This window comes from Heterocephalus glaber, unplaced genomic scaffold (genome assembly GCF_053883595.1).
Source record: "Heterocephalus glaber isolate CG9 unplaced genomic scaffold, H.glaber_assembly_v1.0 deba00001509, whole genome shotgun sequence".
In the NCBI taxonomy this organism is placed as follows: domain Eukaryota; kingdom Metazoa; phylum Chordata; class Mammalia; order Rodentia; family Bathyergidae; genus Heterocephalus; species Heterocephalus glaber.
This window is the reverse complement of record NW_028258325.1, coordinates 16,844,138-16,858,537: the sequence shown is the minus strand read 5'-3', so window position 1 is coordinate 16,858,537 and position 14,400 is coordinate 16,844,138. Positions and strand designations below refer to the sequence as shown.

The 14,400-nt window shown below is 39.5% G+C and overlaps 1 protein-coding gene across 2 annotated transcripts in view; it reads left to right on the top strand.

Annotated features, from left to right (window-relative positions):
* The window catches only part of Adgra3 (adhesion G protein-coupled receptor A3), a 137,746-nt gene that overhangs the window by 50,811 nt on the left and 72,535 nt on the right, over positions 1 to 14,400 (top strand). For both annotated transcript variants that reach the window (XM_004847210.3, XM_087187405.1), the window contains exon 2: positions 6,485 to 6,556. In XM_004847210.3, the coding sequence (XP_004847267.1) occupies positions 6,485 to 6,556 (72 nt within the window). The remainder of the gene's footprint in view (positions 1 to 6,484; positions 6,557 to 14,400) is intronic.

Sequence of the window (14,400 nt, the reverse complement as noted above, 5' to 3'; positions counted from 1 at the left end):
GATGCTGGATCCTGGTGTTGAGACTGAGGTATTCCATGTCCCAGAATCTGTTCCCCGTTGTGGCCTTCCATGTTCAGTGACCACTGAGGGAGGGCAGGGCTGGATAAGTGACGTGCTCAGAGAACAGAACCACATCTGCCTCCCCGTGCATCTGGTGGTTGGATGTTGGCCTGGATGATGATGACACTTAAAAAATGCTGTGCTCAGGGACACCTGACTGTCTTACAGGGTATCTGGGACCTTAGCTTTTGTCCATATATGAGGTATTCCTGTTTTAACAGGGACCCTTGTGATTAAAAGTAATATTTCTGTTAGGAAAAAGGAAGCCAAACTTGCCTTTGAATCATTTAGCATCCAGAGGGAAAGAGAACTCTTATTTTAGGGAATGACCCCTTTACAACCCCCTAAGTGGATATGCATCGAGCTGTGTTTATTTATTTTTCTCTGCTTCCAAAATTCTCTTGGAAATATAGAAGCAGCAAAAAATATGAATAGCCCTGTAATGGGGCTGAAAACTGAGCAAGGTGCTACAGTGACCCAGAAACATTGGCGATGAACATTGTGAAATAAAGCAGACGGGATCAGATTGATGGGGAAACTCCACGGCAGAGGAACTTACAACCCAATAAAGACAAAAGCAAGAACAACTAGAAAAACGGATTTTCTTAGCATCCTGGAAGAGTCCCAATAATCGAAACTGTAGGGAGTGGCAACAAAAGTGGGTAATGAGAGTACATGGCCAGGAATTAATAACCTTGCAACAGCTGCTCTGGTTTTGCTCTCCGTTTGGCTCCGAGGCGTTAGTGATCAGTTCGCCTCTGCAACAAAGCCATTTAGTTTAGTTTTAAATAAGCTGGGCAGCTTTCCAAGGCAGAGTGAAGTTGGATGACTGCAGCCGGAAGAAGTTGCTGGGGTCCCAGGATCTTTTCTGTCTGCAAGTCCAAGGTTGTGGGACACCTGAACCTTGACCTAAAACCTGTTTTTTGCTCTGCTCATTCACCATTATCTTCATACATCTAAAGAAAACCTCTTTAGAGTGTCACACTGATTATTCTAGCCCCTGCATTTGTAAACATCCACAGACAACCAAAAGGGCTCATTAGTGAAGAAATCAGAATTGAGTCCAGTGCAATGATTGGTGAAAAGTTAACACAAGTGTCTGGTGTAGTCATGCACACTTATAAGCCTAGCACTCGGAAGCTGGGGCAGCAGGATCACAAGTTCAGGCCCAGCCTAGGCAACTTAACAGGAGCCCATGTTTAAAAAAAAAGTTACCCCAGGAAGATTCTAATTTATAGTTTCAAACCCAATTGAACAGCATATCCATAATGCAAGAACAGTTCACGGGGCAGACTGAGAAAAGGAGTGCTAAGAAGCTAGCCACGGGATTGTCACATTAAAAAGCACTGGCTTGAGGTCAGCGCAAGGGCTGACTAGCAAAATGGAAACAACTGAAGACTTAGAAAATTAGTGGTCTGGAAAATTGAACAGGGGATTTATTTGAAAATTCAAGGCAAAGGGATTAAGATGAGAATTATGAAGCAGAATTAAGAAATGTGGAGGATAGATGTAAGAGATGCAGTATCAACTGAGAAGCAGATGGAGCAGGAAAAGCCAGGTTAAAATACTCTTTGATTCTCAGATGCTATCAAGGGAGCTGGAGGGATGATAATTACTCTTAAAAGCCAGTTTCTGAAAGAGTGGTTTACGTTTTCCCACACCATGAAGAGCCACTTCAGTGCTCTGTCCCTCCCCAGCCCTCTCATTTGGAGTTCTTCTGAGTCACTTAGCCATTTGTGACCAGCATAGTGTCATTTTGACACACATTCTTTTCCATTATGGTCTGAAAATAACTTCAGACTTACATGACAGTTAAAAAAAATGAGTAAATCCTCCTTATATTTTTAACCCAGATTCACATGATTTTTCTATTACTAACATTTTACCCCCTTATCAGTGTGTTCTTATATGTGCATGTTAAAATTTCTAGAGTGTGTGCCATGCAACATAATTCCACGAAGTGTTTTTATAAGAATGATTTTGACTTTTTTTCTTTAGCATTTGTAGTCATGATAAAATAATTTGGATGGCTCTGAAGAATATCACGGTTTTATTTGCATTTTTTACTTGGTTACTTTAACAAGCTTCCCTTAGTTTTTTTGTTTTTTGTTTTCCAAACTACACTAAAAGTTGAAGTGTTGCTTTTATAGGTTGGTTAGCTGGTAGCTTCGGAGAGTTGTGAGCTGCCTCAGTGATAGTTCTCTGTGACATGTAGTGGGTCCCCCCACCTCTTAAAATGTTAAATTCTGAGAGATCTAACATTTCTCAGCCTTTAATTGCTCTGACTGCCATACAGTATGCAATCTTTTATCACACAGCTTTTAATTTCAGCCCTGTATCATAGTAAAACCTCAGTGTATAAACATCAAGCCATAATTAAGGACCCAGACTTAAAAGTCAACCACTGTTTGTGTGTGTGCCAACAGTGACAACTATTGATAAATTCACGACTCCTTCCTTTTTCTGACAGCTGCAAATTTCTTTTCATATCAACTTTAAGATGGTCCTAATTTCAGGAGGGTTAAAACATGGAAAAGTTATCATAGGACACTTCCATTACAGTGTTAAAAGTGGACAAGAAACTAGACATATTCTGGTAGATTTTCAGAAAAAGTTCTATAAATTTCAGAGAGAGGAAGAAATGAGAGTGGACTGAGATTTATATTTCTCTACCACTCACTAAACTACAGATGCTGTACCACTGTGTCCTCAGAGAAGGACTCTGAACACAGTAACCTAAACCCAGCCCTAGTTTTTCTTTTGTTCTTTTATTGACCAGATGTGAGCACCTTGTCGGTTGGGTGCTCTGAGAAGCACAGGTCTCTGTGAAGCTAGAAGTACGAGAGAGATGCTGACTGGGAAGCCTAAGGAGTCTCCTCTCCGTGTATCCACCGTCTTCCATCTTTGTTGTGCTCCATTTTGTAGAAGAAAAACAATCTCATAAAATCTGGAACCAACATGTAGGATTACCATGTGGCTTTTACCAACTGTAATCCAAAGAATAATTTTGTTGTATAATTTTATATTTAACATGTGATATATTTTGGACAAGTGCAAGTATGTGTTTAGATAAATTTCCAGAAGAGTAATTACTGGAGCAAATGCTAAATATTCAGTAGTACTTTTACCCTCCACAGTGATTGTCTTAATTCATGGCAAATTTGAGTGACTATTTCCTTCAGAATATAAAATGTTAGCACATTTTTTCCCTATTCTGATAAACTTTTTATAGTATTTTGTTTTAGTTTTAATTTACATTCTTTCATGATTAGGCATGTACATTCTTTCATACGATTATGCTCCATTGGTGTTTCTTTATCATTTTTTTTTAATTTATCACTTTTAAAGGGACAGAGAGTCTCACTGAGTTGCCCAAGCTGGCCGCAGACGCCTGGACTCAAGTGATCCTTCTGCCTCAGCTTTCTGAGCTGGGACTGCAGGCTTTCTATTCCTGGCTTGGTGTTTACGTTTATTGAACTGTCTGCTCAGAGTCCTTGCCAGTTTTTCTATTGAGAACTTTTTTTCATAATTTATCGTGAAGTTCATTATATATTTGGACAATTTTTTTGCCTTTGGTGGGAGTTGCAAATATTTATCAGTTAACTGTTACCATTGCTCATTTATGAATCAAATAGAAGTTTTAAACATATGTTTTTAAATGTCATATTTCCTCCTTTCCATAGTTCTGGAAAATCCTTGGTTATTGTGGCTTCTGAATTGGCCTTCCTTCCATTTTCGGTTTCTCTGACCTCCTTTTTATCTTCACATGACCTTCTTGTCTCTTCTCTCCTTCTTGTCTAAGGACACCTGTCCCTGGATTTAGGACCTGCTGTACTGTAGTGTGCTCTTCTCGCTCTGTCCTTCGTTATGCCTGCAGACAGCCCCATTTTCTAAATAAGGTCAGCATAACATCTTCCAGGTGGACAATTTGTACATCTGATTTTTCCTTCTAGCGGTTGATACCAAGAATTATATTCTCAATGTTGACCTGAGTCCTCATGCTCTTGAAAGAGATTATCCAATTCCTTTCAAAAGGAATTTATTTAGTGACTTCTGCCATAGTAGGTGTAGGTTCTGTTACCAACTTTCAAGGTTTCATTCCAACCTAGGATCTGCATATACTACTTAATTTTTATTTTTCGTTCCATCAACTTTTGTTATTTTAAAAATTTCTACATTGTTTTATACTTTTTTCTTATTTTCAGTGCACATGTGCATTGAACTAACTTGGTACCATGCTAGATAATAGCAGTGGATACCAGGCTCTTCCTTTTGGTTTCTGAATTCCAGAAATGTGAACCAGGATAGCATCTCTCTCTACACATTGTCTGTAGATCATGTGGTGTGAACATCATCAGTATAGAAGGAAGTAGGTATATTTATATAAGCTTTATAACTTGCTCAAGTTTTATATTTTTCATTTAGTTACCTCCTAGAAAGTTTGAAATTTCAAACCTGTCAGCAAAAATACTGATTATGAATGGGTTTTCAGTTTATAACGATATATGATAGTATGCATTTCCTAGCTCCATAGTCCCCTGTTTCAAAATTGAGTATAAAAGCTGTCTGCAGAGTAGATTTATTCATACTGATCCTGTTTTCCTGCACACAATCCTTAAACACATCCAGTAATGTGTAGACTGAATATATTAACTTGAGGTTGTAAACTATATTTTTGAGGTTACAGTTATAACTTTTTAAGTGTGATGAAATGCCTTCCTTTTACGCTCCTCAATAAAATCTATCATTTATTGTACAAAAACCTTTATGGCTGAATAAATGACAGTCCCTTTCCTGAAGCAGCAATGTAAGTTGGTTCCCACCCTGGCAGTTATTTATAAACCCCTTCCACATCGAGTTTTCATTCTTCACTCAAAAATGCGGTCCTAATGCCACTGAGCTGGGAGTTGGTGTTTTTTTCTTTTGTTCTCTCGTTTTTGGCTTATTGGTTATAAATTCTCAGTCACTATACAGCTTTGCTCATTAAATATGAATAATCAAAATTAAAAGCTAGAAAGGATCTTGGTAATCACTCTAATTTCATTTTATCTTAAAAATGAAGTTAAAGTCTACCTAGAAACGTGAAATGACAGACAGACAGATTTATCCTGGCAGGGCCTCTATTAAAAAACCCAGGCTCAGGGCCAGGCATTTAGCTCAGTGGTTCTGCCACCTGCCTTGCAAGCACAAGGTCCCAAGTTCGATCCCCGGTACCAGAAACAACAACAACAACAAAAAACACATGCTGTAAATATGAACCTGATTGTTCTTGGTACTACTTTTGGTGCCAATTAAGTTGCTAGCATCAGGCATTGTACAAACATTTTAAAATAGTTAAATGAGTATTTAACTTCAAAGTACAAAGTATTCCTTCAGTTTTTATTTCTAAAATGTAATTCAACTTAAAATTAACTCAATTTTAAGCAATATTTAGTTATTAAGATTCTTATGTCTATCATTAGGACAAAACATTTTGAAGCTAAGAGTCTTATTCCAGATATTTCAAAAGTTACTGCAGGATTATAAGAAATAAAAGAGAAATTCATAAATACCTCCTTTGTGATATAGTGGTCATTTTGATCTGTTTTTTCTTTTTGGTCTTTGCATGGATCCTTTTCAAACAGTGGTATCAATTGTGTTGTTTGTTTTGTAATTGATGATAAATATTTTCCTCTTTCCCAGATTTCCCTGGAAAGACTCATTTGTAATAAATATGTAAAATTTTATTGTTTGAGTGTGCTGTGATTTAACTCCTCTTGATTTCTGACCTCTTTCAGTGGTTTATACTCTGTTATAAATCCTGCTGAAATAAAGTACTTGGATGTCCTTTTTGTCAGATTTGGTGTTTGTTGGCTTAGGATCTATGTCTGTTTGGGATAGCAAGGGTTGGAGGTCCAGAGTGTGTGTGCACTGCCAGGTGCTGGAGAAACCTGCTTCGAAGCAGGTGATCTGCGGTGACCACATGCAGGTTTTGCTTTTGCCTGTGCCAACTACCTTAACCTTTGTGGTTTCGATTGGAAAAAATGCTATTGTATTTTAATTTGAATGTTTTGAATCAAGAAGATACTTTTCTTTGTGAGGTCAGTATTTCATGGATCACTTACTAGGACTTTTCTAGTAAGTTTTCAGTTTTAAAATAAGTGTTCAACTTAACATAAGTCTGTTGAACTTAGAGCGGTTACATGTTGACTTTCTCCTTTTCATCTTTGAGCTTTTGGTTAAGCGTGACGAAAGTGATTTAAGTTAAGATATTTGAGTGAGTTATTTTGGGAAAAAAGCCCCCTTTTCTCAACCATCTCAAAAATTCTGGGTAATAATTTCTGAGAATTCCACATAGATATAAACATGATGTGCACAAATAATGTTGATATTGATGCTGTGTACTAGAAAACTTACATACCTATTTTTTTCCTGTCATTTTTAGGATTCTAAGTAACAATAAAATATCGGAACTGAAGAATGGCTCATTTTCTGGGCTAAGTCTTCTTGAAAGATTGTGAGTATTATTTCATTATTATTTCTTACTGTATTTAATGCATTTTCATTAGATTTTTTTGCAGGGGAGAGGTTAAAGTTTTTCTGATTTTTGAATCAGGAGCTAATTGTTTTTATAAATTTTATTAATATATTTGTGATATATTAAGTACAATGCATTTTTCATCGTAAGTCTTTGCTAAAATCCCAACTATTCAATGATGAATGAATTTTCCCATTTTTGCTTCCCAAAAAGCCAATTGCTTAAAGCAGAGGTTGGCAAATTTTCTGGCAAGGGTCAGTTACTAAGCAGATTTAGGCTTTATAAACACAAGTCGACTCACCTGTGTCATCAGAGTGTGAAAGAAGTCACAGACAGTAGATAAGTCATACCACAGAGATATTGCATGAGACAATACAATATAAGTGAAGGTGGATGGATGTCTTCAATACAACTTTACAAGCCATGAACCAGTTTCCTGGCCACTGGCTTAAAGCATATATATGTTTCAGAAATTTATATCATGAATTATGTATGTTTTATAAGTAGAACTTTTAAAAGGCATGTCAAGGGGAAAAACTTTGGTAAAGTAAAACTTTGCTGAAACATTGATATTTTATTCAGATATCTGAGTATAATATCTTTTTGCTTAGAAATTTAGTTTTGCTTATGATCTGATGGGTTACAAATGGACTTGTTTTTTTGTGTTGGTAAATTTTAGGAAAGGGTGGTAAATTTGCTTGTATTCTGAATACTTTTTCAGGATCCTGTTTCAGATTTCAAAATACGTAAGAGAGTCACATTGAACATTTTTGTTTCTGGGAAGTAACAAACTGCCCTCATTTTTCCCGATTCTCTTTACTCTACTTCACTTTCTCTATTTCTCTGCATGCTTTTCCTTGAGCATTTCGCCTTGTGGCTTTGGCAGTTCAACTCGCAGGACTTAAATCACATAGGTTTCTGTTGTGCTACGTATGTAAACACATACATAAATACACAAAAGCATTCCTGCACACTGGCACTTAATCTCAGAATCTTTTTCTCTGTTTTTATTCAAGTATTCCTATAATATTCCACATAATCCATGAGCCTCAGAGGACGCTGGCCGCACCCTCCGCTCCAGGCCTGGCTATGCTAAGAATAGTCCTTTGTACACATTCTGTGGCTGCTGTTTCAGGAATGGGCATTTGAATCAATTTGACTGAGTCAAGATGTGCTTGAGATTTGGACGGAAGGATTTCCTCACTGTCAGCAGAAACCATGGTTGTACCTCTGGCCCAGAAGTCACCCTGCTGCCAGCTTGGGCTAGGGCCAGCGTGCTAAGGAGGCTGGAGAGATGACTGACATGTAAGCAGTGGGGGATCAGGGAGGACTCTGCTGAAGCATGCACCTCTGGGCCCTTAGAGTGTAGTTGCCATCATGTGTGCGCTGTTTTTGCAGAGAAAGGTGATTGTGATTGGCAGATAATCCATCGTGTGCTTAGTAGGTACTCAGGTGGTACCAAGGAAATCTGTGTGATCATCCTTTATCAAAAGGAATAAAGAGTGCTGGGCCCTCTAAGGTTATAGATAGCATCTGTTGGGTTTAAAAACACACTTCATTCTTGATGTGTCGGCTTGATGTGATTGCTCATGTAGCCACATAAAAATGTAGCCAGCATAGCTAATATTCTATGCTGTGGTGTGAATTACTACTCTTCTTAAATTTTGTTCTTAAATTTCCTTTGTATTTGACTCTTTTGCTGATAATAAATCTCAGTATATGGTGGAAACAAGTTACACTGCAGTAGGGTGATATTAAGATGCAGTATGTGTTTTAGCTAGTGGTCTGTTTATACCCGAATGCCAGAATAGCACCACTGTCTTTTGTGGTAGGACACACACACACACACACACACACACACACACACACACACACACACACGAGAACTTTGAAGGATTGTCTTATTGGCCCAGAACCTCGAGTGCTGAGTATGGGCCCTGGGCCTCCTGTGTTGGAGAACCTTGGTACCTGTGCAGACCCTCAGTCCAGCAGTCTTCCATGGAAGTCTGGGAGCTGTCTTGGCTCCAGTACTGGAGAGAAAGCCACCCCATCACTCCATGCCTGCCTCCAGCAACCCTCAGCCCTCACCTGAGAGCAAGTGCTGGATAACTACGCTAACCCCTCTTGTCTAGGGTGTGGCCAGCCTCATGCATGCTCTGTCTACACTGCCCTCCAGAGCTTCCCAGGAGATTGAGCCTCTGACTATAGTGCTGTCCTCTTCAGCAGCACACCCCTGATTGGCTGCTCTTGCTTATCTCATTTCCCACTTTCCTACTGGCACATCACGGGATCCCCTTCCAGGTAAAGCCACTTGCATTTGCATCTTTGTCTGGGAAAATTTCCCTAAGAGATACAACCAGCCATATGCAATGTTTGTAATCCAGATTTGGGTAGAGACCCTTAAATGAAAATAAGTTAACCAAACAACTTGAGAATATGTCAGAATAGAATACGTTGTTAAAAAAGAAAGAAAGAAAATGTTTAGTAGAACAAGAAGTTCCTGAAAGCAGAGTCGAAACTTCCAAAGGTCTAGTCTTAAAATTGCTGGATAAAGTCCTACAGAGTAAGGGGTAGCATTTGGTGGGATAGTGTATGAATGGTGAGGTAGAGTAGCAAGGTCTGGCTGAGCTGAGCTAGCAAACATGCCTTAGAGATTGAGGTAATCTAAGGACTAAGTCATCCTTGGCAATTCCTCATCTATTCCATGTCTCCCACCCCCACCCCCCACTCTCTCCCAGCTTTTTAGATTTTTTTAGAATTGATGTTTCATTCACTATCTTACTTTCTCATTGTTGGGACAAAATACCTAACACCCATAAGTTGAAGGTTTATTTTAGCTCATAGTTTGTAGAGGTTTCAGTCCACAGTCACCTGGCTCCAAGGCAGGGTGGCCTGGCAGAGGAGAGACAGTCCGTGGCAGGGCAGGCTGGAAGCACTGAGACTTCCTTTTTCTTTTCCTTTTTATTCTTTCCAGGCTATAAGCCCATTGGTTGGTGCCACTTATACCCAGAGTGGGTCCTCCCTCTTCAGTAAATCCATCATCCTCACCTAGAACTATGCTAAACCATTACAGTGAAGTAATCCAGTATCACACACCCATGATCCAGTCACCTCCTAAAACCCCACCTATGAGCACATGAGGCTTTTGGGGGAGGCATCTTAGATATAAGTCATAACATTCGCCATGTATCCATTCCCATCTGACTGTCATCTTTTTCCCTGTCTTCTCTTACTCCTTTCTCTCTTTTCTTCCCTCCATGCTTTCTCTCTTCCTTACAGAGTGATGTCGTTCTTGTATTGTTATATACTCTCACTAGACACTAGGATTGCTTACTAATCAATGTGTTTGACTCCCCAGTGTTAATTCTACCCTAAGTGATGGGTCAAGGCCATGAGGTAATTCAGCGTCTTTGTCTGACTATTGATAGAGCCTACCCTATCTAATAAGAGATGTGGAACAGTTTACTGTGGACTTTGGAGAAAAATTTCATAGCATCTAAGGAGACACAAGAAGAAATCTCCATTCTTTTTCATGACTTTGTACTTGGAAGGATTTTGGGGCCTAAGATACTGTACTGTGACTGAGACTAACCTGGCAGTTACATGCTGAGGATGGTGGTCTGAGAGGTAGATGGACCTAATCACAAGGCTGCTTTGCTTCTGATTTCTTGTGATATCAGAGAATTGTTCCCTTGATCACTGAAATCATTTGAGTCAGGCATTCTGATACTGGCATCTAAAAGTGTCTCTCCTCATCCACTGTGCTTTCTTTCCTAAAGGAGTGAGTTCTTCTACCAAGAACTGTTAAAATATTCCTTTAATTTTATTAAAGCAGTTCTTGTGCTCCTTTTCACTTCTGTGTTAATGATCCACTATATTAGATTTAGTTCTATATTCTAAAGTTAGACTCGTGTTTACTAGGGACACTGTGGGCTTGTGGGGGAAAGAGGATGTTAAATGAGAGAGTCTGACCATAAATATCCTTTGGCAATGCCTGATTAATATGGCTATTATTAAATATTATGTAATATGTCAAGAATTTATTATTAAAGAAGGAGTGTATCTTTAAATCATATTACTGTAGTTAGTTATTCATGAGAGGTATTTCGTAGAAACACATGCAGTTCATCATGGGCCACAGATTTATAGAGTGCTCTAGTTAAATCAGTTCCTCTTGTAGATGCTGTTGAAAATCTGAAAAGAGAAACTTATGTTTTTAAAAAATGGAACTGACATTATATATTTCTATTTGTAGAGATTTTTGGCTTGTGCAAAACAAGTAAAAATATATGAATTGAATTTTCTCGTAAAATTATCCTATCTCTTTGAGGTGTAGGATTGGGGTTAGTTGGGGAAGGGGAGAGAGGAACCAGGAAGTTTGGGGTGGTGATTCACTGTATTTCCTGCTACTTAAAAGCTCCCAAACTCAAAAAGCTGGGTTGTTTTACATTGGGGTCAAAAATAAAATTTATTATGAAAATTTTCAAAAATAACAGAAAAATGAAAAGGATGCCACCATCTCTGTATCACCAATTTATATTTAACAGTCCAATAATTATTAACATTTTGCCATAATTTTTCTCTTATATTGGAATATGCCTACACATGCACACATTTGCTGACTTAGCTGAAGGTAAATTGCAGGCATCATACTATAGCTTTACTGAGAAATGAAAATGATCCTGAGTGAAGTGCCACATGGCCTGACTTTATGAACATCCTAGTGACGTTGTGGGTAACGATAATTCACTAAAATATTTTTATAGTAAAGGTTAATGTAATTCCATATCTCAGTCTTGGTTTATTTTTTTCATCTATTTTTCTGCCCATCTCCCTGATATATGGTGAGGGTCTCCTCACTGGGCACAGCAGGCTCTGGTCTTGAGAAACTTGTGGTCTCTTAGTAAAGACGGTTTAAGCACCTAGAGCACGATATGATGAGAGACCTGATAAGGCAGGCATGGGACACTGTTGTTCAGAGAACTGTTTCTGGAGGAAGGAGTAACGTTTCATCCAAACTTCTATAGATGAGTAGGAATTGGCCAGGCAAGAGAAGAGGGATTGAGATGAGGGTGAAAGACAGGGAAACCCATGCGCAAAAGTCAGAAGTAAAAGAAAGGTATTGTTTCTCTTTGAAACATTTTTGTTGTACTGCGAATGGAACCTAGGACCTTCAACATGCTAGAGAAATGCTCCATCCCTGAGCTACACGCCCAGCCTAAAAATGGTCTTTCTTAGAAATATCTTGAAGTGACTTGTGTATATGAAGAGAGAGAGATTGAGTGGGTCTAAAGGAAGAAGCTGAGGCCAAGTGGGAAGAGCTGGGTTAGGAGCTATGGTCAGGGTAAGAAAGTGGATAACTTTGGACATTATTTCAACAACTGACGTTTCTTCTGAGAAGACTGGAGCTTCTGGAGGTTTCCGTTAGAGCAGAGACATGACTGGGCTCCTGGTTAGAAAGACCACTGTGAGTGGAGAGTGGCTGAGAGAGGCAGGGACGTGTGTGAGAGAGAACTGATGTGTGTGGTGTGTAACCGGGCACTGGGTAGTGATGGAGAGGATGAAAGAAAGGCGGGTGGCTTTGAGATATTATTACTGTGTGTCATCATTTCTTCTTCGATTTCATTTTTCCAATATACAGGGGAATTTGGAGAATCTTAGCTTTAGCATCTTGATTTAATCCTGGCCAGCTTTTCTTTTTGGTACCAGTTATCAAACTTGGGTCCTTGCGCTTTCGAGGCAGGCGGTGGCACCACTAAGCTAAATCTCTAACCTCCTGGCCAGCTTTTTGCATGTTTGCTTTATCTCCGTGTTGCTGTAGATAGATTTACTTAGTTCCTTTAGTAAATATTCATAATATCAGTATAAGATATGATTAAATACTGGCCGCTTTTTAACACAAAGAACTTGGCTAAATGATACTATCTCCTAGGTCCTAATGGGGTGGTAAGGGACAGACTCCAACTCACTGGATTTAGTGATTTTTTGTGTGTGTAACTGAGGAGCCCAGAGCTAGAGCTAGATTCCAGATCCCAGGGACTCACCAACTGTTACTTCTTCCTTTCTATTGGGTAACCAGACAAGCTTTTCTGCCTTTGTAGCAAAGTGCCATTAACAGCTCCCAGCCCACATTGTGACCTCTAACCAGGGGAGTGGAAGCAGGAGACCTACTTTTGGTGGATCACGTAATCATGACAGTTTCTAAATCCAGGGTGTTTGAAAGATCTGGACAAGGTTGATCAGTTGCCATATTTGGAGGGGTGGGGTGGAGAATTTTAAGCTGCTGTCTGTGCCATTTGTTCCCTTCAGATCAAGAGAAAAGTTCACACACACACGCGCGCGCGCGCACGCAAACCTGTGCCAAGTATGGTGACCAAACATTAAGTGATTGATAGCCGTCATTAGTGTCATCATTATTGCATTCTGGACACTTTTTTGAATGACTTCTGGTCTGTTTCTTCCAGAATGGACAGTCCTCTTAGGTCTCCCTGCTGGTTGTATGTTAATACTTGGTCTTGGCACTAGCAGGGTCACAGTCACCAGTGAACGTGAGAACCAGTGTTTTCCTAGAAGAGGACCCGAAGCAGACGTGAGTTAGCTGCTTTGTTTGGAAGGTGTCCCAGAAAGCGCTGTACTTGGGAGGGACACTGAGAAGGAAGGACAGGAGGCCAGCAAGGATGGCCTCTCTCCATACTTAGCAATACTTTTTTTAAAAGGAAGTAACTAAGAGTTTATCTGAGTATCTTTAAGACTTTTTAGTGCCATCTGAGTACACATGGGGAAGCTTCGTAACTTTCCTGGTATTTTTAGTTACTTCATTTAGGAAATATTTTAGAGGCTGTCATACAGATTCTCCAAAAGTGAAGGATAACCACCAGTGTTCACAGAGCTATTTACTTCTTGTGGCATGTAACTATCTGAATTATGATCAGTGAAGTGCTTATTTAGTAATGAAATCAGAACATAGATTTTGTATGTCTTCTATATCTCTTAGTTCTTTTTTTTTTTGGTACTGGATATTGAACTTGGGACCTTGCACTTGCAAGGCAGGCGGCAAAACCACTGAGCTAAATCCCCGGCCTACTTTCTTTTTAAAAAAGTATTGTTAAGTATAGAGAGAGGCTGTTCAGTTTTATGTAGAAAATTCCAACTGATTAGAAAGAAGGCTGTGGAATCGCCACCCCTAGCCTAGCTACTGAAGAGCACGTAGTGTGTTAGAAGAGCACGAACCCCTGGAAAGCTGAAGGCTACAGTATTTACAGGATTCAGAGGTTTTACTTCTAGAGAATTGGATTTGAGAATCTCTAATCAGTCTCTGCTGCCATGTATTAAACATCAGGGACAGTGTGGGAAGCCACAGTGTCAATGACACATTAAGAATGCTGGGCTTCAGAGTAAATGAGTGTCTCTGCTGATGAGCAGCAGGCCACCTCATCTGAAGGTTTTGTGTGTTTTCCAGGAAACCCTTCCAAAAGCTAACCCCAGAGCCGTGACTTTTGCTCCATTGATAGTTAGAACAGGCTGTTAGAAAGAAAGCAACATGCTATGAATCCAGCCATGCAGCAGTTATCTTTCATGTACTGGTGCGGCAGTACAGTTGAATGTTCTCGAGAAGTGGATGGAAGAAGACACAGTGGATGGAAGAAGACAGGATAGACTGCAGTAAGATTTCCTCGGAGACCTTTTCAAAAGCACAGTAGCAAAGGGAGACATGTTGTTTTTCGAGTTGGAGGGGTTTGAGAAGGCAGACAGGGATTGTTCTCTAAGTATAGTCATTCAGACTGCCCAGGCATGGGCTACAATGGTCACGAGGGAGAAGTAGC